The sequence below is a fragment of the Cynoglossus semilaevis genome, chromosome 5 (assembly GCF_000523025.1).
Source record: "Cynoglossus semilaevis isolate Cse_v1.0 chromosome 5, Cse_v1.0, whole genome shotgun sequence".
NCBI classification, from domain to species: domain Eukaryota; kingdom Metazoa; phylum Chordata; class Actinopteri; order Pleuronectiformes; family Cynoglossidae; genus Cynoglossus; species Cynoglossus semilaevis.
Window position 1 is genome coordinate 15,422,348 of NC_024311.1, and position 24,529 is coordinate 15,446,876.

At 41.5% G+C, this 24,529-nt stretch overlaps 1 protein-coding gene across 8 annotated transcripts in view; it reads left to right on the forward strand.

Moving 5' to 3' along the window:
* The window catches only part of LOC103379261 (golgin subfamily B member 1-like), a 27,191-nt gene extending 4,281 nt beyond the window's left edge, over positions 1-22,910 (forward strand). The window contains exons 6-31 of one of the 8 annotated variants that reach the window (XM_025055765.1): positions 29-184; positions 348-527; positions 615-737; positions 992-1,105; positions 1,283-1,580; positions 1,681-1,796; positions 1,924-2,041; positions 2,140-2,231; positions 2,320-2,471; positions 4,976-5,126; positions 5,808-5,931; positions 7,078-7,211; positions 7,348-7,395; positions 7,962-8,071; positions 8,287-8,455; positions 8,537-8,641; positions 8,943-9,803; positions 9,849-20,216; positions 20,589-20,668; positions 21,025-21,055; positions 21,227-21,373; positions 21,577-21,699; positions 21,868-21,968; positions 22,205-22,297; positions 22,448-22,550; positions 22,641-22,910. In XM_025055765.1, the coding sequence (XP_024911533.1) occupies positions 29-184; positions 348-527; positions 615-737; positions 992-1,105; positions 1,283-1,580; positions 1,681-1,796; positions 1,924-2,041; positions 2,140-2,231; positions 2,320-2,471; positions 4,976-5,126; positions 5,808-5,931; positions 7,078-7,211; positions 7,348-7,395; positions 7,962-8,071; positions 8,287-8,455; positions 8,537-8,641; positions 8,943-9,803; positions 9,849-20,216; positions 20,589-20,668; positions 21,025-21,055; positions 21,227-21,373; positions 21,577-21,699; positions 21,868-21,968; positions 22,205-22,297; positions 22,448-22,550; positions 22,641-22,799 (14,256 nt within the window). In that variant the 3' untranslated portion in view covers positions 22,800-22,910. Of the gene's footprint in view, positions 1-28; positions 185-347; positions 528-614; positions 738-991; positions 1,106-1,282; positions 1,581-1,680; positions 1,797-1,923; positions 2,042-2,139; positions 2,232-2,319; positions 2,472-4,974; positions 5,127-5,807; positions 5,932-7,077; positions 7,212-7,347; positions 7,396-7,961; positions 8,072-8,286; positions 8,456-8,536; positions 8,642-8,942; positions 20,217-20,588; positions 20,669-21,024; positions 21,056-21,226; positions 21,374-21,576; positions 21,700-21,867; positions 21,969-22,204; positions 22,298-22,447; positions 22,551-22,640 lie in introns of all 8 variants that reach the window. The other 7 variants (XM_025055762.1, XM_025055761.1, XM_025055763.1 and 4 more) reach the window with 7 other exon arrangements.
* The last annotated feature ends 1,619 nt before the right edge of the window (positions 22,911-24,529 follow it).

The window sequence follows — 24,529 nt, forward strand, 5'->3', positions numbered from 1 at the left end:
TTTTTTTATTTGTTTCTTTGTAATCAAGAGAAAAGAGGTGGAGTTTCAACTACAGCGAGGTGAAGAAATCGATGCTATGCTGACAGAGAAGGACAGGAAACTGGCAGAGAAGGAGGCCTATATTGTCCACCTGCAGACAGCGCTGGCAGGAGATCAGCCCTTGGCACCTGCACCACAGCCAAAGGTCATGCATTTTTAATTTTGAGAATTGAAAATTGCAATGTCAAAGGACCTGTGTTTATTTTAGCGTATCAACATAAACTAAGCATTTTTAAATTTTAGAGATATTGTTCTGTTGCTTCTGAGATGTTCTAAAAAAAAAATTCAACTGGGTTTCTTCTCCTCAGGCGGAAGAGGAAAGTGGATCGATGCAGGAGCTACAGCTGCTGGTGCAGAATCTGACCAAGAAGGTGGGAGAAGCAGAGGAGCGCTACAGTCTGCTGCAGGAGCAGACAGAAAGTCTCAAAGAGCTGCTGGCCACAGAGAAGGAGCAGTTCACTCAAAAGGAGACCATGTATAAACAGAATGTATGTGGTTGAAACAGTGCGACTGTAAATCATGCAGATTGTTCAACATTTTCCCGTGAACTCATTTGTTGTGTCTGTTGTTTGTAGATCCAGACGTTCAAAGACATCATCATGCAGAAAGATAATCAGCTTACGGAGATCAACCAGATGCACGAACAGGAGCTCTTCAAGTTAGCAGCCAAGTGTGACGCTAGTGCAGATTTGGAGCAGGTGCCAACACTTACTGCACTGTACTTTCTGAAATCTGTTTCTGTTTCTATGGGGCACACAAATCTTGAAAAAAAATTTTTTTTTAAATGACTCACTCATTACAGATTGACTTCCTTCAAAAGAAAATATACTTCACCTACAGAAGTCACATGACTCCTATAGATTCCTATACATTGACTGTGTGATGGAGTTTGAAGATGTACAGAACGGGGTTTTGTTGCCTGATGTTGAATCTGTTCTATTCTTCTTCTCAGCTTTTGAAGGCTCTGAAACAGAAGCTTCACGAGAAGGAGGAGGTTCTGCTTGGTAAAACTCAGGTCATTGATGTTCTCCAGGGAGAAGTGGACGGCAGGGACCAACAGATAAAGGTCAGAGGAGACGAAGTCGCTATTTATAACATTATAATTTCCATTAATTCTCATGCTTATAACAGAATGACTCTCTAATGTCTAATGTGTGTATTTTCTCTCTCAGTGAGGCCAAAGACTGATGTTTAACTGCTGTTTTTTTTGTTGTTGTTGTCACGCTGATTCTTGCTCCTGCAGGAGCTCACAGAGCGTCTACGGCGGATGCAGGTTGAGCGTGAAAGTTTAGAATCCAAAATGGAGGCGGAAAAGCATGTAATGCGTGCACAACTCCGTGACCTCATGGAGAAACAGCAGGCGGAGGTGCAGCGGATGACGCAACAGCATCAGTCCCTCTTAGATCAAACCAAGCAGGATCTCCTGGTGCAGATGGAGGAGCTGAGGAAAACCTCAGTCACAGCACCCCCTGTCTGTCAGGAGACTTCAGAAAAAGTGCATTCTGATACAATCTTAACCCAGAGAGTGGCTGAACTAGAAGGTCAGTTCTTGATGTTCCATTCACCTCACAGAAGAAGAAGAAAAACCCAGGTCAGTGTTTTTTGATGAGTAGTTTTATTTGTCATGTTTATCTGTTGAAGCTCAAGCAAAGCAGAAAACAGATGAAGCCAGTAAATCAGAGGCCAAGTTCCTGAAGATGAAAGCCTGGTCCAAATCCCGCATCAAACAGTTGGAGGATGAATTGAGGAAAAACCAGGTTGGTAAAAAAAAAAAATGCATTCTATAAACATTGACATATGAGAATGTTTTAACACAGCAGTGAAATAACAACATCTAACTCTTAAAAACTAAAAAAAGAGACTTTTACTTTTCATTTTGTTCAGGCTGGAGCGTCCTCACCAGACCTGAGTGCCCTGCAAAGTCGCATCACATCACTGGAAGAAGAAAAAGAGGAAAACCAGTGGAAGATTGAGCAATATGAAGAGCTCAAAATGCAGAATGGTAACGGAGCAAGAACATCAACACACAGCTTTGTTTTTTTGTCTTTTTTTAAATAAATAAATAACATACAAATGCTCCATCCATCCATCTTTTGTTAGAAATGCTCGAGGCCAAGCTGGTGGTGTATGAGGAGCAGCAGAGAACACTGCAGGCCGACCTGGAGCAGTTCACCAAAAGGACTGCATCTCAGGTCAGACCTCTGTTTTTTTTTAACGTTTATACTTTCTTTTTGTTTAGCATTTTTCAGAATGTTTTTTTTTCTTCTTCTTCTCTGACAGGCCAGTGAGTCCGGCAGTGCAGATGACACTCAGAGCCAAGTCCTGGAGTGGCAGGAGATGGTGTCCGAGGCAGTGAGTGCCAGGGACCGAGCCAGAGAGGAGAAGGTTTCCATGGGGCTTCGTATCACCCAGTTGGAGGAGGAGAGAGAGGGTAAGAGCATTTAGTAGCAAATTATATCCAACTTGAATCCATGGCTGCTGCCAGTAACACACCACCTGGTAACATGTTTTTTTACAACATAAATACAATATAAAAAACCTGCACTAACTTACTTTATTCCCACATACTTTATCTCCAATAGGGTTTTATCACTGCACTCTGATTTTGTCACAAGCCCCTTATACTAAGGGATATTACATAACCATCAGATTCACTGTCATGATACTACAGTACAATGCTTTATCAACCCAACCTGCCCTTATTTAAAAATTCCCCTGTGACACACTGTGACTGTCGTCTCATTCATCACCATTTGCAAGCTGTTTTTGTTCAGCATTAACTTTCCTGACAACTGTGCGTGAACTTGTGTAAACACACAGTTGGGGTATAAGTTAGTCCAACTTTTCTGCAGCCTGATTGAACCAACACTACGTGACCGTTCTGTAGCTCAGCTGATTTTATTTTTGTGTCTTTTTGTGTTTTCTGACTCATCATTACTTTCTTTTTTTTTTCCTTGGTTTGGTAATGGGGAGCATTTGGTTGACCCTGTGATGCCACCCCCTTTACCGCACCCCCTCCACCCTCCAGCCCTGCTCCAGGGATGGGAGCAGCCATACAGAACAGTTTCCCATCAGTTTTGTGCATGCGGGCTTTCCCACACCTTTAGAGGAACTCACTCCTGCTGTGCTGCCAGTGGTTTGACCTTTACTTTGTTTTACTGACGGTTAAACTACGGGCAGCACAGAGATGAGCTGAGTTTGACCTTTATGGGTTTTGGTTTGTTTTGTTTTTTTCCTCCTATCTTGTGGTTTTTCCTCTCGCCTTTTCTTCTGTCTCACTTGTTTATGTCTTTTAATCACCGATCATAGAAAATACAAAATCATTTGTTTCTTTTTATGGTATCACAACTAAACTCGCATTAACACTAGAAATTCATAATCTAATGTATTAACCAAATATCTAGTATTTTATTATGTTTAACTTCAGGGCCTGCTGTGCTTCTGTGTTACTTTGGCTGCTGCTCCATACATGTTCTCCAACTCTGTGTTGTTGTTGTACTGAAAAAATATTTAATATTTATATTTAATTTTTAAAAACTAAACTACACAACATTGTTGTGTGGTACAGACAATCAAAATATATAAAAACATAAAAACGTATATGTATATCTATGTATATACACAGATCTATATATGTAGTATTCACCATTTTTATCATGAAAGTAGGATTCCTTTTACACTTTTGCACCGTTGCAAGATGCCAATGTTAATAAAATATGGTGTAGAATGTTCCTAATAGTTAATGTGTGAAAAAAACCTATTATTTATATTATTTTTAAAGGAAAAAAAAATAGAGAAAACAAATGTATTGGTATTCAAATTATTATTTAAAAATATTCATTTGGTATATAAAAAATGTTCCAGAAGGTATATCTAATTTAGGATTGATCAAGTATTTATAAAAAGAAATATGTAAGCATTATAGACTATTTTAAAAAAAACGATTAGGTTAAAGGCTAAACCTCTGTTACACATTATTATAATGGTTTTTCATGAATGGAAAAGCATTAAAAATAATGAATTTCTTTTTATATTTATATATGTATGAGGTATAAATTAACTTATTTATACCTCATAAGAAACAGAATATTTATAATATTTGTATATAGTTTCATTTGAACTATGATTTGATGTAAGTATGTGGGATAGTTTTAAAAACAACTATGATTTGATCTAAGTATGTGGGATAGTTTTAAAAACAATAATTCAAAAAAACAATTTAAAACCCTCTACTGGGCATGTGTTACACACTGACTGCTGCTTCATCCACTAAAACTCCACTCCTCTTCTCCTGCTTCTCTCAGCACACTTTCACTTTTCATAACATCCCTAATGTCACAAAACAGATGGGAAAAATGTTTTGTTTGAGCCACATTAGCTGTTCAACGCCCTGCTTGCACCTCAACTAAAAAAACGCACCCTGTGAATGGCCGGTAGATGTTCACCCACTCACTCGTCTGTTTCCCATGTCAAATGTTCACAGTCATAATTATCGATCGTCTTCTTCGTTGTTCTCTTCACCTGTCACACACACACACGTTTGAACGCTTCATTTCACCTTTGCTGTGCCAACAGGCGTGCATGGCTTTGACCACAGCGTTGCTTTCCAAAGGTCCACTGCAAAAAAAAAAGAAAAAATTAAAATTAACACAAAGTGATTTTTCTCTTGATTCTCTCTCAGTCTCTGCTACTTTTCTTGCAGTGTCTCTCTGTGAAAAAGAAACAGTTTTATGGGTTTTATGTTTGGTGTTTAAAGTGCCTCATCTTCACCTTCTTCATCCAAACCATTGACACACCTTTACCACCACTACCTCCACCTCCACCACCACCATGCCTCCAAAAACACCTCTCTCTGCTGTTCACTCTGTCCACTCACCCACTTTCCATCCATAAAATACCATCAACCCAAAACCCCCCGTTGTCCCTTTGGCACAAAACTGATTGAGGATGACTGGTTCTTTCCTGGCTGCTCCGATCCAGCACTGGCCACTCGTCAGCAGGAGTTGGAGGAGGAGCTGGATCACGCCCGGGGGCTCGGTAAACACAGGGCAAAGAACCTGAACGCTCCAGGACCAAGAAGCCTGCAGGTAGGAGGATGAAGAGTCTGGATGTTTAAGATGTAATACACAAAATACAACTAATGTATTCTAGGTGATTCCAACAGGTCAGAATTAGAAGATGTTATCCATTTTCTCCATGATCTCCCTCTTTGAGGATCGGTTTGTTACAGACAATAATTGCTAAAGTTTATTTTGTTAGATATATCAGCAAAACAAAACAAAAATTTCCCAGAACTCGTCTTTGGAATGAATTAATGTGAGGACACCCTGATGATGAGCTCTTCATCTGACCTGACCTGCAGCAATCAAACAGTATTTCTGCACCGCGCTGCACAGCTAGTAATTTGCTGGAACAATATGAAGGACAAATTTAAAACAATATCACATATATTCAATTTTAACCCTATAAAAGTTACTAATTTATTGTGTCAGTCCCAAACAAGTAATAATAAATATTTTTTCTTTTTTTTTTCTTCTGAAAATTAACAACTGAAAATCAGATATTACTTTTAAATTGTGGTTCATTAGTCATTAAAGTGAAAGTGAAAATCAGTCAAAGAAATGTATACGCAAGCATAATAAAGTTAGTTTTTTTTTTTTTTTTAAATATTTAATACAGCACGTCTTCACTTGTATGAATATTAGATTTTTTTTTCTTCATTCCCTGCTCGAGATTTACTGCTGTCTTCACTCTTTTCTTCATCCCAGGATGACTTTGAGTTTGACGGACATCTTCCATTCCAGGAGCCGCGCGGCCCCTCGGAGAGCACCACCCCAATGGAGGGAGAGAACATGGGAGGTTGGTGGCCTGAGTACAGTACTCCTGATACAGGTGTGAGAACCACTAGACAGTTTATACTGGCATGCACTCAGTCATCCATACGTTATTGTCGGGCTGGAACCTTGGTTTTATCACAACAGTCGGAACTTATTTCACATTGTGGCTGTTGGTTGGCTTTTTTTTTTTTACTCACACTCCCCCATATCTGGTGGTTTTGTAAGGTTCAAGGTGTTTTTTTGGTTTGTTTTGGTGTAGGGGAAATTCTATTGGTATTTTTACTACACATGGCTTGGTTCAGTGTGATCCCTGGTAACGCTGTAACAAGTTGACATAACCCAAATTTTAACATTTAATTAACCATTCAGGCTTCCGTCTACTATTTTTGTCATCATCTGTGTTTTCTGTTTGACACGTGCATGCTGGTTGAGCAGCCTAGGGTTTTGGTTTTTTGGGATTAACCCCCTGAAGGTGTTGAATTCCTGTGAGGAGATGTACGTAAATGTAGGTGAGACAGTTCTCCACATCTGTGGTAAGTTCTGTTTTGATGTCTGTCATTTGCATGGTTTTGCTTCTACTTCTGAATTTCTCCATTTTCCTTCCACTACACTGCTTGAATTTTAGTTTTTTTTAATTTTCTTGTCTTTTTTTTCTCCTATAATTTTAGTGTTTAAGATGTCACTTTATAATATATTTAAGCTGCAGTCCTTATGTTTTGATTGTCATCCTAATCTGTAATTATTCTAGTTCTGGAAATGTAGAATGATTTAAATTTACATAAAAACTGGCAATGTGAAGTTCAGCTGTTTAACATTAAAAGTATAAAGTATAAAGAAATAGTAAACTTGAACGTCCCCCTGGTGAAGAGTTTGTGTAATAAATATAGTGTAATCTATACAAATGATTAAATTAAGATAAGATTTTAAGCAAATCTGTCTTATTTCAGATAGTTAAAAGTTTAAAACTATATAAAAAACAATAAACGGCCAAAAGAACACAACTACTGTTTGTAGAACATAGACTCTTTGGAATAAAATAATCCTTAACTTCATCCTGTCTGTATAAATATTCCTGTGACCTGTTTTTCTTCCATCTCTCTTCCTTGACATCCACAATGTCTTTTTCTTCCATCTCTCTCTTCCTTGACATCCACAATGTCTTTTTTTTTTCCTCATCTGTCGTCTTTCCCGATGTTTCCAGGTGGTTTACGGTCGGTTGTGGAGGAGCTGGAGCTGGAGAGGAACCAGCTGCAGGAGCAGATCCTGAGTCTTGAAGAACGCTGTCAGGATCTGGAGGATCGGCTGCAGCTGCAGGCACGAATTGAGGCTCTACAGGTAACTTCAATTTCAATCCCTCGTCATCACCTTTTATTTGTAACAATCTAAATATGAAAATGTGAAAACCCAGTTAGTTATTGCATGTTTTCCCTGCCTGAGAACTGGGATCCTGTAACAAACCCTTCTAACACAGGTGACGTTTGATGTAGATGAAGATTTGCAGCCGTGTTGGGTTTTGCAGGTGTGTTGGGTCTCATCTATGTGTGGTGTGGTGGATTGCACCTCCGGCAGTGGTGGCTAATGGTGTGGTGTGATCATTTAACCCTACTCACATTTGAGTGTTAATGTGCCATTGACTCACCGGGGCCTTTAAAACTACCTGGAGTTTTTCACATGGGTGTAAAATATCTTTCTCATTTTGTCGTGGCGACACCGAAAGTGCACCTTAAATCGATTGTAGATATTAAAAAAAAAAGTCTCTTTGCTTGACATCGTGTTATTGTACTTCTTTATTACTTGACTCTCTCTTCATTTATAGAGTAGTTCTCTACACCAGACCATGCAGCACAAGCTAAAACGGAGGGGACTCTGCTAGGGTTGTGTCGGTGCATCATACATCAAGTGTTCTTCAAAAGCTATCAAAATTTGGAACTATCCCTTTTTATATTTTGACAATGATGTTATAAACATCTCTAACAGGTCTCCTGTTGTTTTTAATGTGTGTGAAGTGACTTTATTTTTTTTATCCGTGCTTCACAGTCCTATATAAGTAGTGTATATTAATATTTGTTTTTTGTGTCGCCACAGAACGAGTCGGAGAAACTTCAGAGCCAACTCGCCAACGTCCGAAGTCAACAGGCGAGAGATGCGGAGAAAAATCAGCTGCTTGTCAATAGTCTCCATGAGCAGCTTAGAGGGTGAGCTGCTCTGAGACGAAGAATTTTAATATTAGAGACGTCTTTTTAACAGCAGGGACAGATTATAAATTTTGCACCAGTGATTTTGGTCAATGAAACAATGCAGATAAACTTTTTGATAGTCTGTTTCTGTTTGATAGTCCATTACTTTGTTAGGACATAAAGTTGGTCTGTGAAGGTGTTTGAAACTGTTTCTGTTGTATGATTTTCTTAAGGCTGAGTGACACGCAGGAGTGTCTGGAGAGTTCACTCATCGAAAAGGAGAACTCTTTGGCACAGACATCAGAGAAACTAGAACTCATCAGTGGCCTGAAAGAATCTCTGAGCCAGAAAGAGATTCAGTACAAAGATGTGTCTGAAAAGCTCCTGCAGGCTGAGCACGCTGTAAGTTCTCCCTCTGTTGTTTCCAACGTTGATAGTGACAAACTGCGCGCCAGTGTTTTCATTTGATTCCATTCCTTTCAGCTGGATAACATTTCCAAAAAGTGCAGCAGCTCAGAGAAGCAATGCTCGGAGATGAAATCAGAAATTTCAGACCTCACACAAAAGATGACTGGGCTGAAGGATAAGGTGAGGTTTTTGTTTTTTCCAATGAATTATGGGTTACTATTATAACACTTTGATAATGATAACATACGTCAAGCCTTATATTCACACACTTTTTATTTGTTTTTAAAACTGAAACGTACACAATGTATCCAAAAATTGTAAAATTGTCAATGTATTTATTTTTATTGTTTATCTTTTTTTTCCCAATCAAGCCTTATATTCACACACTTTTTGTTTTCAAAACTGAAACTAACACAGCGTATCAAAAAATTGTAAAATTGTCATGTGTAATGATTTTTATTGTTTATCTTTTTTTTCCCAGGCACAAAAACAAGAGGCTGCCATAGAATCTTTACAAAATGAATTAGATCAAACTAACGAGGAACTGGACAAATTGAACTCCGCCCACTTGGAGGAGAGAGCCCAACTCATTCATGATCTTCAAACCTGTGAGCGGGAAATTGACTGCCTGAAAGACCTGATGGTGGAAAAGGACAAAGAGATATCTGCCCTCTCTGGCAACATGGCAGAATACGCCGAGCAGATCGTTCTGCTGAAACAGGATATAAAAGTCAAAGAGGAAAGTCTGGTTCAAGTGGAAACGGCCCTGAGGAAGGCAGAACACGAGGTGATGATTAGCAGAGACTTGCAAAGCTCCGACCAGCAGGCTCTCAACAACAAACTTACAGAGGTGGCAGAGAAGCTGAAGGACGCGGAGACAAAGTTAGTCCAGGTCCAAGAGGAGAGCCTGAACAAACAGGTCGAAGTGGAGCAACTGGTAAAGCAGGTCGAAGAGGACAATAAAACCATCCAGGAGCTTCGCGGAGAGGTCCAGAAACAGACGATGAGCCATCGTCATCATCTGTCCGAGTGTGAAACACACATTGTCTCATTAAAGGAACAGCTCACAGTATCCACACAGAAAATGCAGGAGTCAGAGTTACTCATTTCACAGCTGAATGACAGAAATGCCAACCACGAAAAAGCACATCAAGACCTTCAGGATAAAGAAGAGACACGTGAAAAAGAACTCAAGTTCTTCAAAGAGGAACATAACAAACTTCTGGCAGAGGTGGAAAAGTACAATAATGAAATGAATGCATTGGCGAAGAAACTAGAGGAACGAGCACAGAGTGAGGAAGGCGCCCACAAGGAGATGCAAGAGAAAGTAGAAGCACTGGAAAAACAGCTACAGACAAACAGTGAACAAGCTGAGAACGACAGACAGAGACTCCACGGCGACTTACAGGCAAGAAATTCAGAAATCCAGAAGCTGAGTGAAGAGCTCAAAAGCAAAGGTGAAAACATTTCCAAATTAAAAAACCTTTTGAAGACCACAAAGACTGAGAAGCAGCAGCTGATGAAAGAGTTGGCGCTGCAGAAAGAGACTGTGAAGGAGCTCAATGAAAAAGTCACGTCCGTTCTTGAACTCAACAGCGGTCTGGGCAGTGAAGTTCAGGGTCTGACAAAAGACAAGGAAAGACTTGTTCTGGAAATTGACGAAAGTGGACAAAACATAGAATCCTTTCGAGTTAAAATATCCATGCTTGAGACGCAGCTTTCACAAAACAGCGTGACTATCAAAGGGCTACACAGAGATAAAGAACAACTTTCTCTTCAAATCACAGAGTTAAATGGAGTCCTGGAGCAGAGCGAACACTCCAATTCAGAGCTGCTGCTGACAAAAACCAGCGAATGTAGCAATCTTAATAGAGTGCTAATGGAGAAGGATGACGAGCTGAAACAACTACAGGAACTCGTGCAGAGTCTGAAAGTCGAGGTGGAGCAGACTGAGCACAGCAGATTAGAAAAGGAACGGGCGGCCACTGACCTTCAGGTGCATTTAGAGGCTGAACGAAAACAACTTCAGGAGGAGCTGACTCTGCTGAGAGAGCAGGAGAGCGATCTGACGTCGAGGTTTGCAGAAAAAGATGCCATTCTGAAGGAAAAGCAAGAAGAGTGCGTGGTTTTACAGAAAGACGTCTCAGCTCAGGAACATCTGGTGTCCAAGTTAAATGCAGATGTTGAGAATCTTAATGAAGAGCTCACCCAGCTAAGACAGAAGCAGCAGGAAAGAGATGGATTATTGGAAGATGCCACTCACAAATGTCAGGAGCACAAGAATGAGCTGAGTGATGCAATGAAGACCATCGAGTCCCAGAGGGAACACATATGTGCAATGGAAGAAAAAGTCCGAAATCTGGATTCCGTGGTCCAGCAGACCCAGAAGGAGCTGACAGACTCTAACAGTAACATCCAGAATCTCACCAAAGAAATCCAGCAACGTCAGGATGCATACGAAGCTCAAGAAAAGGAACTTGCAGAGCAGACGACGTTAGCATCACGACTGGATTCACAGCTAAAGGTAACCCTGGAGAAGAACTTTGATTTGAACCAGCAGATCAACGCGTTAACAGAAGATAGCCAGAGACTAAAAGACGAGTTGTCTCAATACACGACATCGGTTAGCCAACTAACCTCTGAAATCCAACTCCTCCAAAAGAAGAATTCTGACCTTGAACTTCAAATTGTGGAATGTCAGAGAAACATGAGCAACCTGTCGAAAGAGAAGGAAGAGCAGTTTAGGGCAACGGAGGAATTAAAAGACGTCCTAAAGGAACATGAACAGTTACATTCAACGGGTTTGCTGGAAAAAACAAACGAATGTTCAAATCTGATGAAAACATTGAGTGAGAAAGAAGACCTTCTAAAAAGTTTACAGGATCAGTTAGATGGACTAAAAGGGAAACTCACTGAACTCAACAAGAGTTTGAATGACAAAGATGAAGCTGCGCTGGAACAGAAATCTCAGCTGGAGATTCAGCAGAACCATGTGTTACAGCTTCATGATACTGTTTCTGCTCTGCAGGAACAAGGCTCTGTGCTGAAGTCGGGGCTGATGGAGAAAGACTCGCTGTTGCAGCAAAAAGCAGAAGAATGCGAGACTTATCAAAAGGAAGTGGTGCAACAGAAAGACCTCTTATCTCGGCTCCAGGACGAAGTACAGTCGTTAAGACAGGAGCGTTTGGAGACCAAACAGCAACTGGAGCAGAAAGACCAGGCGTTTAGAGAAGTGTCGGAGCAGTTTCAAAGCCACAGAGATGAGCTGAGCAGACGAAGTGAATCTGTGCTTTCACTGAGCACTCAGCTTGGGACGATGAATGAGAATGTGGCGGAAATGGAAGTTGAAATTTCAAATCTGAGGACAACTGTGCAAAAACTCACCACTGAGAAGAGGCAGCTCTTGGAGGAGGAGGATCAGAATAAAGTACAGATTGCTGATTACAAAGACAACATTGAAGCCCTGAATGAACAGAACACAAAAATTAAATCCGAACTTCTTAACACAGTGACAGCTCTGTCCCAAATACAAGAAGAGGTTTCGGATCTTAAGAAATTGCTCTCTGATAAAGAGACAGAGCTGAAAGTGGCCCAGACTGATGTTGAGACTCTTCGTTTGACCCTAAAAGAAAAAGATGAATCTCTGTACCAGAAGGAAGGTCTGATCCAGCAGCTCAGCAGTAACATCACAGAGCACGTGCAGCAGATGAAGCAGAAGGATGATGAAAATGTTACTTTAAATTCCAAAGTTTCCGAGCTTGAAGATTGTGTTTTTAAACTCAACGTAAAAGTAGAAACCCTTACGGAGGATTCGTCCAAGCTGAAAGACATGTTAGATTCAAAGGAACAGTCCACCCTTGAATATCAAAGCCACTCTTCTACTGCTATTGAAAGTCTTCAGTCAAATCTTCACACTAAAGAGAAAGAAAGTGAAAACTTAAAGGAACAGATTTCACATCTGGAGGAATCGGTTGCAAAACTTAACAGCAGCCTGGACGCACAGAAAGCCGAAGCGGAAAACCTTAAAAAGGCTTTAGTGGAAAAAGAGGCAGCTCTTCAACACCAATCAGAGGCTCTGCTGGATGTTCAGAGACGTGCAGATGAGTCTTTGCTTTTCAAAACACAATTTATTGAAAGCACGGAGTTGGTGTCACAGCTGCAGAGCCAGAATGAGCGACTCTCCTCGGAGTCTCACAGGCTCAGAGAGGCATCGGAACAGACACAGATGGCCTTTGACAACCTGCAACAGAAATATGCAGCCACTTTGGAGGAGCTTCAAGTCCTGCGGGGGCAACTGTCCCACCAGGTGGACGAGGTGTCCAACCTGCAGAAGGTTTTAGAAGATGCCAAAAATGAACATCAGTCTGCAAAAACAGCCAACGAAAAGTTGCAAAAGGAGTTATCTGCTGTCTGTCACAAACTAGAGCAAAGCCAAAAACACAACTTGAGTCTCTCAAAAGAAAAAGAAGATGCTTTTTCCACTCACCAGGCGAACGTGTCGTTGCTGACTGTAGAGATAGACAGGTTAAGATCGCAGCATCTTCAAGTTGTTGATCAGATGAATGCTCTGACTGAAAACTTCGAACAAAGAGAAATGGCTCTTCATGCAATCAACAGCCAGTACACAGCACAAGCCAAACATGTCACACAGCTGGTCTCGGAAATGCAAGTGCTAGAGGAGAAGAACAGGCAACAACATCAGGAGATTAGTGTGTTGAAAGCAGAACACCAGCAGCAACTGGAAGCTGCCAGAAATGAGAGTTCACGTTTGCAGGAGGATGTTAAGAAGGTTCTTTCAGAGAAGGAAGAGTTGGAAGGGAGATACCATCAGATGCGGACGTCACAGGGGGAGCTCCGTCTTGAGGTGGAGCAGAAGAGCAGCAGCATGAACAAAGTAGTGGAGGATATGGTGCTGGAGAAGGAGAAGCTTCACGCAGAGGTTAGTGCCAAAGATGAAGAAGTGTATCAGTTGAAAGAAAGTATTCAGACGGTAGAGCAGATTCTGCAGGACTCAGAGAAGGAGTGGCTTTTAGTTCTGGATAAAGAGAAGCAGGAAAAGAGTCAAGTGGCTGAACAACTGAGAAGTATAGAAAATGAGATGCTTTCCAAAGATTTTAAGGTCAATGCTTTACAACGTAACCTTGACAGTTTGCAGGCAAAACTATCAGAAGCGTTGTCCGCCGTGCAGCAGGGCTCTGAGCAACTGAGCGCCAAAGAGCTGGAAGCAGCAGCCTCCAGGGTTCAGCTGGAAAAAGTGTTAGCATCTTTTCAGGAAAAGGACAACGAGAACAATAGTTTGCAGCAGACTCTGAAGTCCTTGGAACGTGAGATAGAACAATACTTTATAAGAAGGTTTGGTCCCGAGAAAGATTTTATTGAGCTCTCAAGAATTTACTCTGAGAGATCATGTGCTCAGGGTGAGAGGAAACCTTTTTTACTGCACATAATTACGCAGTTAGAGGAACTACATCAGTCGGAGGTAGATGCTTTAAAAATTGAGTTGGATAAAACGCGTAAAGACGGAGAAAAGAGTACTGACGAAAGGGAACAAGAGTTTGTTCTTTTAAGAGACTCTGTCAGTCATTTGAAGGCACAGTTGAATGCTGAGTCCGATCATTTGAAGGCAGCTCTTGTGACTCAGTCATCTCTACACAGCAGTCTGCAAGCTAAAGATGAGCAAATCAACTCAATGAACATTCACATTAGTCAACAGAAAGAATTACTGGCTGGACTCAGTCAGCAGATCCGAGACAAAGACGCATCCATTGGCCAAGTCATCGAGTCTGCAGCAAACGAAAGACTGACGCTCAGTGAGGAAAAAACGTCTTTAGTGACTCAACTAGTAAATCTAGAGACTGCACAAAAAAAGCTGGAGGAAATCCACAGTCAGTTGGAGGACCGTATATCTACCTCTCAAAGTGAACTCGAAGCCATTAAAAGTGAGAAACTTCAGCTTCTGAAGGAAAAGAATGAGCTCGAAGAGAAACTGGCGAAATTGTCGAAAGAAAAAGATGCTATGAAGAAGAAGCTTCAGGCTGCGCTCGTCGTTAGAAAAGATCTACAAAAAAGACTTGAGGAGCAAGAACTAAAAAACAAAGACAGTGACAGTGACAAGTCCAAGATTGTAGTTTTACAGGATGAATTAGAAAAAATGAGAACTGAGGCACAGGTAACAGCTCTGACGTACAAGGAAAGTGTTTCTCTTCTTGAGCAAACTATTCATGACAAAGAGTTGATGATTGTTGGACTCCAAGAAGAAGGTGAGAAAATTGCGAAACAGTTGCAGTCGGAGAAACACCAATTACAAACGGCGTTGAATCAGAAAGACTTGAATTTGTCACAAGAACTGAAAACACTGGATGATCAAACCTCCCTCATTGAGCAGCTGAAGTGCAGTGCGGCAGAAAAGGAAAACGCACTCGAGCAAGAGAAAAGTTGTTTAATGCAAAGAGTTGAAGAGCTGCAAACAGAAATAAAGGCCTACAAAAACGATTTAAAGGAAACTTCCTCCACGTGTGCTAATTTTGAAAATGAGCTCGCCCAGGTGAAGACTGAAAAAGCCATGCTTCAGAAAAAGGCCCAAGCTGCTTTGCTAGCACGAAAAGAAACCATAAAGAAAGCTCAGGACAGTGAAAAGAAGTTAACTCAAGAACTGGCCGAGCTCAAAGACGACTACAAGGCTCTGCACGAGCAGCGCTGTCAGCAGACAAACGAGCTGAATGACCTTCAGTTGAACTTTGACGAGAAGGTAAGGGAGCTGGAGGCCCTCCAGAAGATCTCCTTGTCCTACGTGGATGAACTGAAGACTTTGAGGCAGCTGGTTGACGAGCGGGACAAAACTGTTCAAGATTTGAAAATGACTCTGGCGGAGAAGGAGAGCCAGTGCCATTCTCTATCACACTTGCAGGCAGAGCTGAAAACGGTTAAATCCCACGGTGAGAAAATGGCTCTTCAAATGGCGAGCAAAGATGAGATTCTTACAGCCATGGAAAAAGGAACTGAAGATCTGAAGTTAAAACTTCACACGGTGGAAGAAGACTTGGAGAAAGCCAACCAACGTGTGCGAGAGCAAATGGAGGAGATAGAGAAATATCAGCAAGTCAAATTTGAAGAACAGGAAAAGTTTTCGTTTGAACAAAGTAATCAAATGAAAACAGAACTTGACACAGCACTTGCTTTAGTTTCCCAGAAATCCCAGGAGGTTACAGCAATTGAAAAGAAATCATGGGAAACGCAGCAGCAACTTTGTAAGGAAAACGACGTTTTGACTGAAGAACTCGCCAAAGCAAGGCTGCTGTGCTCGGAAAAAGAAGGCAATCTTGACTTAATTAGACAAGAAAAAGAAAATGCCTTAAAGTTGGCCGATGAACTGAGGGAGGAGGTGACGGAGCTGAACAGTAAACTGGCGGAGATGGAAAACCTAAATGAGCAGCAACGTAAAAACATGTCTGAAAACCTTGAGGTAAAAATCAAGGAGAAAAGCGATGCGCTGTTAGCCTCTGAAGCTCAAGTTGCAGAAAAAGAGAAACTGATTGCTGCACTTGAGCTGCAGCTACGACAGCAGACGAAACTGCACGAAACTGCCCTGGAAAACATGAAAGTAGAAGCCGATCAGCTTCGCAAATCTGAGGCAGATGCAAGTAAATTGGGCGATCAGGAGAAGCAAAACAAAGTAGCTCTCCTAACACGGAAGCTACAGGCAGCTTTAGTTTCACGAAAAGACCTCCTTAAGGGAAATGAAACACTTAAAGAAGAATGTGAAAAGCTTTCGTCAAGACACCAAGCTAAAGAAGCTGAATATTTGGCCCTGGAATCAACAGTTTTGAAGCTGAAACAGCATAATATAGATTTAGAAACTAGTGTCTCATTTCTAACCAAAGAGAAACAAGAGCTCAGCGTTGAAGTCAATCACATCCGTAATGATAACCACAGCCTGTCAGCAGCCTGTGACAGCTTAAAACTCACCATAGAAAACATCACCCAGCAAAAACAGGCCTTTTCCTGTCAGCTTGAATCTTTAAAAGACTCTCAAACTGAGGAGCTGTCTAAGTGGAAGTCAAAGCACGCCGAGCTGAAACAAGAGTACGAGTCTCTGTTGCAGGCTTATGAAAATGTGAGCAGTGAAATGGATAAGATGAGACAACTTTTGGAGGGCGCCAAAAGAGAACGACAGGAAGCCCTCAGGAAAGTGCACAAATACCAGACTGAGATGGAGGTCACAGAGAGGCAGTCGAGAGAGCTGGAAGAGGAAAACGGTAAAATAAAAGAGAAAATGCGAAGGTTTTCTAAACAAAAACAGGAAAAGATTGAAGAGCTAGAGGAAGAAAATCGGAAAATAAAAAGTGATTTGGCTGATAATGAGGGAACCAACAACACGGCAATATTGGAGCTAAAAGAAAGAAATGAACAAATGGAAGCAAAGATCCGCCAACTGACAGAGTCGTCGGAGGCGCTGGGAGTAGAACTTACAGAGGTGAAGGCAGAAAAGAGCCAGCTGGCAGGGAAACTGGAGGAAGTGAGCCTTTTATTGGACGAAAAACTCGTGGAAATAAATACCTACACGAACAGCATGCAGCTGAAGCTGGATGAAGCACTGAAACTGAACAACTCACTAACTGCTCAGATTGAGGGCCAGAAAACGGAGCATGGTTCTCAGTTGGAGATCAACAGTTTATTACAGAAAGAGAAACATGCTATGTCTGAAAGAATCGAGACCATACAGAGTGAACACGAGTCCCAGATGGCAGAGAAAGAGGACGCCATTAAAGAGTTGAGGGACATTATTAACAGACACAGCCAGGAGACCATCAGCCTTAATGAGAAGGTGAGAATCTTGGAAGACGACAAGTCTCTGTTGCAAGAGGAGCTGGAAAATACTCAGGAGATTTCAGACAAAGTCAAAAATGAAAATGAGTATTTAGAAACTGTGATTCTCAAGAGCTCTGAGAGGATTGACGAACTGACGGAGTCGCTCCACAATTTGAAAACACAGACCTCAGAGTTGTCCTCTCAGCTGGCAGCAAGTAAGGAGTTGAACAACAAGGTGCGACAGGAAAAGGAAGAAGAGCAACTGAAACTGGTCAGAGAGTTTGAAGAGAGACTAAAGACGGCACAGAGAGGCACCCAGGAACGCTCCAAGAACGTCAACAAGGAACTGCAAGAGCTGCTGAAGGAGAAACACGGGGAGATAAATCAGCTGCAGCAAAACTGTATCAAATACCAAGAAGTGATTTTAAATCTGGAAAGTACTCTGAAAAGCCTTCAGTCAAACAGTGACCATGCAGAGGTGGAACTGAGGAAAAGTTCTGAGAAAATTATAGTCTTGGAGAACAAAAATAAAGAAGTAGAAGCTGAACTGACGAGGCACAAGAACGTTCTCCAGGAGGCAACGGAGAAGATTGAGAGTCTGAAGTCTGAGAGAGACCAACTGGCTGAACAAATATCCCAACAAAGACGTGAGTCAGAACACCAGGCCAGAGAGAAAACAAAGTTGCTCAGAAACGCAGATGAGATTCAAACGAATGCATCTTTAGAAAATCAGTTTGTGTTACAGCAACAGATCGATAACCTGATAGAGATGAAGGATGAAGAGAGTCAGAAGGTGGATGAGCTGAGGCAGCATGTTGACGCTCAAGAGCTCCAGATTTACACACTGAAGAGAGCGGCTGAGACCAACGAAGCAAAGCTGTCGGCTCTGTCTTCTACCTCCCAAGGTGCAAGTGCTGAGAAACTGTGGAACGAGTTGTACCAGAAGACCCTAGGTGAGAAAGATAGTCAACTCCTGGAACAAGGATTTGTCATCAAACGCTTCCTCGAAGACCTGAGATTAAAAGACAAGGAGGTGAATGAGCTGAGAGTGACCAAGTCGAGGCTGGAGCGGACACTGAACGAGTATTCCGTTGCGGCTGCTGCTCAGCAAAGGCAGCTTTTCGTCATGAGCGCGAGCAACGCCGAGCTGCGGGAGATCGTAGACCTCATGGCGGTGCAGGTGAAGGAACTCGGTGCTCAAGTGGAGCGAGTTGAAAAAGAAAATAATCGACTCAATTTGCAGCTGACTGACAAAGACGATGTCATTTTCCAAATGAGTTTCAATCTTCAGCAGCTGGAAAAGGCCAACACAGACGCTGACGCGCAGCTGCTGCGTTTACAATACCAAAATGATAAATACAAGGGAGACTTAGCGAAGCAGGGAGATATAACTTTACAAATGAAAACGTTACTTCAGAGCAAAGATGCAGAAATCTCTTCTTTACTCTCCTCCAGAGATGGCCAGATGTCAGGGTACCTGGAGCAACTCCAGACAAACTACCGTTCACAGGTGGCTGTTTATGAGGAGAGGTTAACGTCGTCACACAACCAAAGAGAAAAGGCCGATAAAGAGCTGAGAGGGCTAGAAGCAAAAGTCAAAAGTCTCAATGTCAAAGTCAACCGATCCGAGCAGGAGAAGGAGCAAATGGCGACGAAGATGGAGTCGTTCAAGAACTCACTAGTGTCTCTGCAGAGTGAACGCGAGCGACTGGTGTCGGAGTACAGAATACTTGAAGCAAAGAGCGACTTAGGGTTAAAGGGCAAAGAAGTGTCTGCTGACGGGGAGGGCGGCGCCAGTAAAGGTCTCAAACATGAAATAAGGAAATTACTACACCAAATGGACGATCTCAATTCAGAGAACGCCATGCTCAGGGCTCAGCTGGTTCGCTACAGAGAAGATTTGAATCAAGTGTTATCCCTTAAGGACAATCAGTTGAAGGTGCTGCTGAAGAAGCAGCAGGACGTTATCAGAAGCCTGGAAAATCAAAAGGCCGCCGCTGAAAAGCAGTCCAGAGATTCTCACCTGGAGTTCCAGCAGAAGGAAGAGGAGAGTGAGTTGTTGAAAGTGGACATTTCTAAACTAACAGCTCAGGTTTCGAAACTGGAAGCAGAAATTTTAATTCAAAGGAAGGAAAAGGCATCCACGGACGTGGGCAAAGTCATTGGTGATTTGAAGGACGCTGTAGCCGCCAAAGCTGTAGAATGTAACGACCTCCAGCAAAAACTGCTTTCTCAGAAGCTTTTAGTCGACGAACTCAGGGAACAAATGCAGCTGCTGGAAAACAGTACGGACCAGAAACTTTCTGAGGCCGAAGACACGTACAATAAGGAACTGGACAAGTTTGATCGGCAGGTAGAGCGGATGAGGGCGGAGCAAGAGACGGCAGATCGAAGGGTGGCTGAACTTGCAAAAGACCTTCTTGAAAAAGAGAACCAATTGTCACAGGCAGAAACTCAGAGTAAAGACTTGAAGGTTCAGAACGACTCTCTGGGCAAGGCCATGGGGGCTTTACAGAATGACCGAGATCAACTGATCGAAGACTTCAAGATCCTCAGAAACAGGTACGACGAGGAACTCAGAGAGACTCGGACGTCACTGAGCAAAGTGGAACGCAGCCTTCAGGACACGACCTCAGACCTGGCCGTGGTCACCAAAGAGCGGGACATCCTCGGTCATAAATTGAATGCTCTAGGGAGCAAAGATGCTCAGGTAGAGTTGGACAAGTTGTTGGAGGAGGTGTCGCAGGCTTTGTTACAAAAGGAAAAAGAACTGACGCGGGTCGTGGCAGAGAATAACACGTACAGCCGTCAGCTGTCGGCGTTCTCCAGCTCCATGGCTAGCCTCCAAAATGATCGCGATCGGCTGATGGATGAGTTGGCCGAGTCTAAACGGGGGCCGTTTCCCAATTCTAAGGGCGCTGATGCTAACGCTGATACAGATAGGCTGGTGAGTCTTGACATGAGCTGTGACTTGGTTTGGCTGCTGCTTGTACTCCATCCTTTAGCTTGGGTTTCATTTCACAGTCACGCTTAGCTGTCAAGTGAGTGTTGTTTTCTGGTTTGTTTTTTTTTTTGTTTTTTTCCTTTTTTTCCATACCACTGCTTTGACTTGCATGGAAGTTCCCTGTGGGGACACTGCTCTGACTTGCATGGAAGTTCCCTGTGGGGATGCATGCTTTCTGGTGTTTTTTGCTAATCTATTAGAGTTTTTGTCCCTCTCGCTTTGTGATTTTGATTGTTTTTTTTTTTGAGATAGTTTTTTTGTGCCTCTCACTTTGTGATTTTGATTGTTTGTTTTTTTTTGGTTTTGTTTTTTCAGAAGACAATTGAACAGCAACAAGAACGCCAACATTCCTTTAAAGAAATGAGCAACGCAAAGGAGGAAACGCAAAAATTGAGGTAGGAAGAAATCATTAAAAAGTCAAATAAATTTTATTAAAACTAGCAGTTTTAGAATTTAGAAATTACTAATGACTAGTCATAAAGAGTTGAGCTGGTTAAGGAAATCAGTATAGAACCATGTTTGATGTGTTTAAAAAATATATTGTTTTAATTTTCTGTATGTGTGCTCTAGGTCAGAGCCAGATAGGACACCTCCTAACCAAGGTAAGAAAATGAATACTGTGTCATTATCAGTTGTGAAATAGACACCTCTAACCAAGGTAAGATGAATAAATAAATACTGTGTCATTATCAGTTGTGAAATGATGTGTTTAAAAAATATATTGTTTTAATTTTCTGTATGTGTGCTCTAGGTCAGAGCCAGATAGGACACCTCTAACCAAGGTAAGATAAATGAATACTGTGTCATTATCAGTTGTGAAATTTCTAAAATGGCCACAGAGAAGCCGTACGTTTATACTACATATAAGAAAATTAGACTAGAAAACAACATTGTGGAAAGATGTGAAAAAAAAGTATCAGATTTTTATGACAATTTTGCAATTTTTTTATCAGGAATCAGTGACACTGGCAGGTTCCAGTGCAACAGACGAGGTGGTGGGTCGTCTGGAGGCCGAACGAGTCCAGCTCTACGGAGACCTGCAGCGCTGCATGTATGAGATTCAACAACGAGACCAGTTCTTCCAGCAGCTGAACACCAAGGTAGAAGCAGAGACGACTTTAACCTCCACCAAAATGTGATTGAAGAGATTCAGTGATGCGCGCTTAAAAACGTTGGTTTACTTCATAAAAAACTGTCTCTGTCTCATCTCTCCCCACACTCTGTCTCACCCTTCTCTGCGTTTCAGAAAACTGTCTCCGTCTCATCTCCCCCCACACTCTGTCTCACCCTTCTCTGCCTGCAGCTACAACAAACTGTGGAGGAGAAAAGTGCCTGTGCAGCTCAGCTGAGAGCTGTTTCCCAAACACTGAGGGACACACAGAACCGCTGCCACTGGTTAGAAAACCAAGTCCAAGTCCAGGCTCAGGTGAAGAACGACACACTTCTCTGAACTCATTTTTATTCCCTTGTTCTGTCAAAATATAAAACTGTCCTGTATATACTGAGAATAGGAAAAACGTCTGTCATGTCAGACGTGACAACTGCCAACTTAAAATAAAACAATATTTGACTTGTGCTTTTGTTCTCTCTGCAGCAGGGCTCAGTGTACGCTGAGGTCGCACCAGGAGCTCCTCAGGAGAGAAGTCGTGAATCTGCGGTTGTTACAACTGGAGAAGTCGGTCAACTACAAATGAGGTAATGTTTTGGAATGTTTTTTAAAAATATTTTTCTACCTTATAATGTAATCTAATTGAGTTTGAAGTCAAACATTTTATTAAAAATATATAATTTTCTTAGCATAAAAGGACATTTTTACTGTCTGCTCTTTAGAGGTTTCCCTCAAGGGTTTGAGTATGAATTTGTATTTGTTATTTTCTGTTCTAACCCACCATGGTTGATTACATTATTAGTTTTACCGTATGTGTGTAAAGACTAGTGGAGTTGGAGCAGAGTCTGGCAGACGAGAAAGCAAGGAGAGAGATCGCTGAGGACGCTTTACGTCTTGCTGAAGACAGGGCAAAGAGGTAGGACTTTTATTTTCTTCTCCCAAAACTGAAAGAACGTTTAAATGGAACTGAATGGATTTTAGTTTAAAAACGTGGTATAGAACCAAGATGCCAAAAGACAAGAGACACCATGACAGAAACACTCATTTCCTCCCTGTGTTGTTACAGTTTGTCCAGAGTCACACAGAGTGACCTCAGCATCGACATGGAGACAGAGGAGGACTGGGACGCTCTGAGCTTTGACCCCAACCAGCCGCTGATCACACGCAAGGTAAACCACCACATTTGCTCTCCTTTTCAATATCACGTGTGAAAACACTTCACTGTCATCATCCGTTTTTCGCTGTGACTTCCGTTTCAGGTAAAAGGGGGCGTGGCCACGTGTAGACGCTGGCTCAGAGGGAGGAGCCTCTACTTTTCCAGGCTCCTAACCAGTCGCGCCCGCTCTAGACACATCTTCCTGGCCTACTTGCTCACGTTGCACGTGCTGGTCCTAATGTGCCTCACTGGCGCCCTGTAGTGGCGAAACACTTGATTCAGACTTAGTGAAACTAAATGAGTTGTAGGACGAGCTCGTGGGTTAGTTAGTGTTACTGGTTAGTTCTGAAAAAAAGACATTTAAAAAAAAAAAGCAAAGTAATTTAGGCGCAAAAAAAAAAGCAAAGTAATTTAGGTGGTCACTTCCAAATGTACAAGATAAAAAAAGAATATATTTTAATGCTTAATTTTGCAACTATGTCTTTTGAAGCTTTGTGTCAAAGTCAGCACTGGCACTCGTTTTTTTTCCGTGATATCAGAAAGATGTTCCCTGGTCACTTTTTTTTTCGTATTGGACAACTATTTTGATTTATTTATTTATTTGTTTCAGCAAAACAACATGACATTGCTGTCTTTTTTTTTTCTTTTTCTTTTTTTATCTCTTTTTTTTAATACCGGCAAAAAGTGGATCCCAAACTGGATCCCATTGTGATTTAGATAGTGACAACGTTTGACCTGACAGTATGAACCTTCAACCAAAGTGTAAACAAATAACTGGGTTTCCGTTAAAAAGTGACAGCCTCTGCAATAACATGAGTTGATGCTTTGTGATTACTGTTATCACTGACAGTGTTCACCTGTAAGGTAAATTTGATGTTTATGAATATATATAAGGGCTAAATATTTTTTTTTAAATTAAGCCTTAGTGCATGAAACCCTTCATTCTCTGTGAAGCATCCAGGATCTTAATAATAATAATTATAATTATAATAATAATAGTCCTGTCGCCTATAAATAACTTATTGGTTTTTTTTTACTCACCCTGTACTGTACAGCAGACGTGAAATGCTGTTGTACTTTGACTTTGACTTGAACTTGAGCTACAACACTAACGACTTGGTAAAAAAAAAAAAAAAATTGTAAACATCGTTTCGAAACATTGGCGCCACCTGCTGCTTTCCATTGCGTCACGCTCTTTTGCCTTTGCACATGATCGAAATGCTGAGTTAAACTATGCACTGAACACGAGTGTAAATAAGAGTCCTGTTCTCTGACACATTAGATCTGTAGAGCCAAAGGTCTGCGGGTGTGTGTTCGTATGTATGTGGGTGTGTAGAGAGTGTGTGTGAGTGTGTGTTCGCTCCAAAGGGGCAGTTTATATTTAATGTTGTGGTGTCTGTTAAAGGTGACTTGGGCAAAGAACGTGTGTGTGTCCAAAGGGGCAGTTGAGGATCTTGAAGTGTGGTTGTATATAGTCGGGGTGTTACATACTGTACATGACAGTGATGAAAAAAAAAAAAAGTTTGACCCACCTTATGAAATGTTTTGAAGAATATACATATATATATATTTCTTAACTCTATTTTCACCTTTCTGAAAAAGATTGGATACACAGTCTAAAACATTCCTTTTTATTTTCTTACGTCATGTGACTCAGCAAAACAACATAATGTCGCTGTGGTCTTTAGTCTGCCCTAAGACCTGCCTTATTGTCTGTAACTTCAGACAACCTCAGGTGTGTCCAGGCCTGACCTAAACCGTAGAATTTTATTTTTCAAATTTGAGTTTTTTGGAGTAAAAAACTGTTGCAGTTCAGTCATATTTTCAGTTTCATATTACAGTGAATTCATCGTATCTGTAAACAAACATGAACCAGTATTTACAGTCACTGGACAATTGACTGTCAAAGTCAAGTACAAGCAGAACCAGCAGTGTTTTAAACTGATTTAGACTTTAATTAAAAACACTAACACTATTGTAATGGTTACAGGG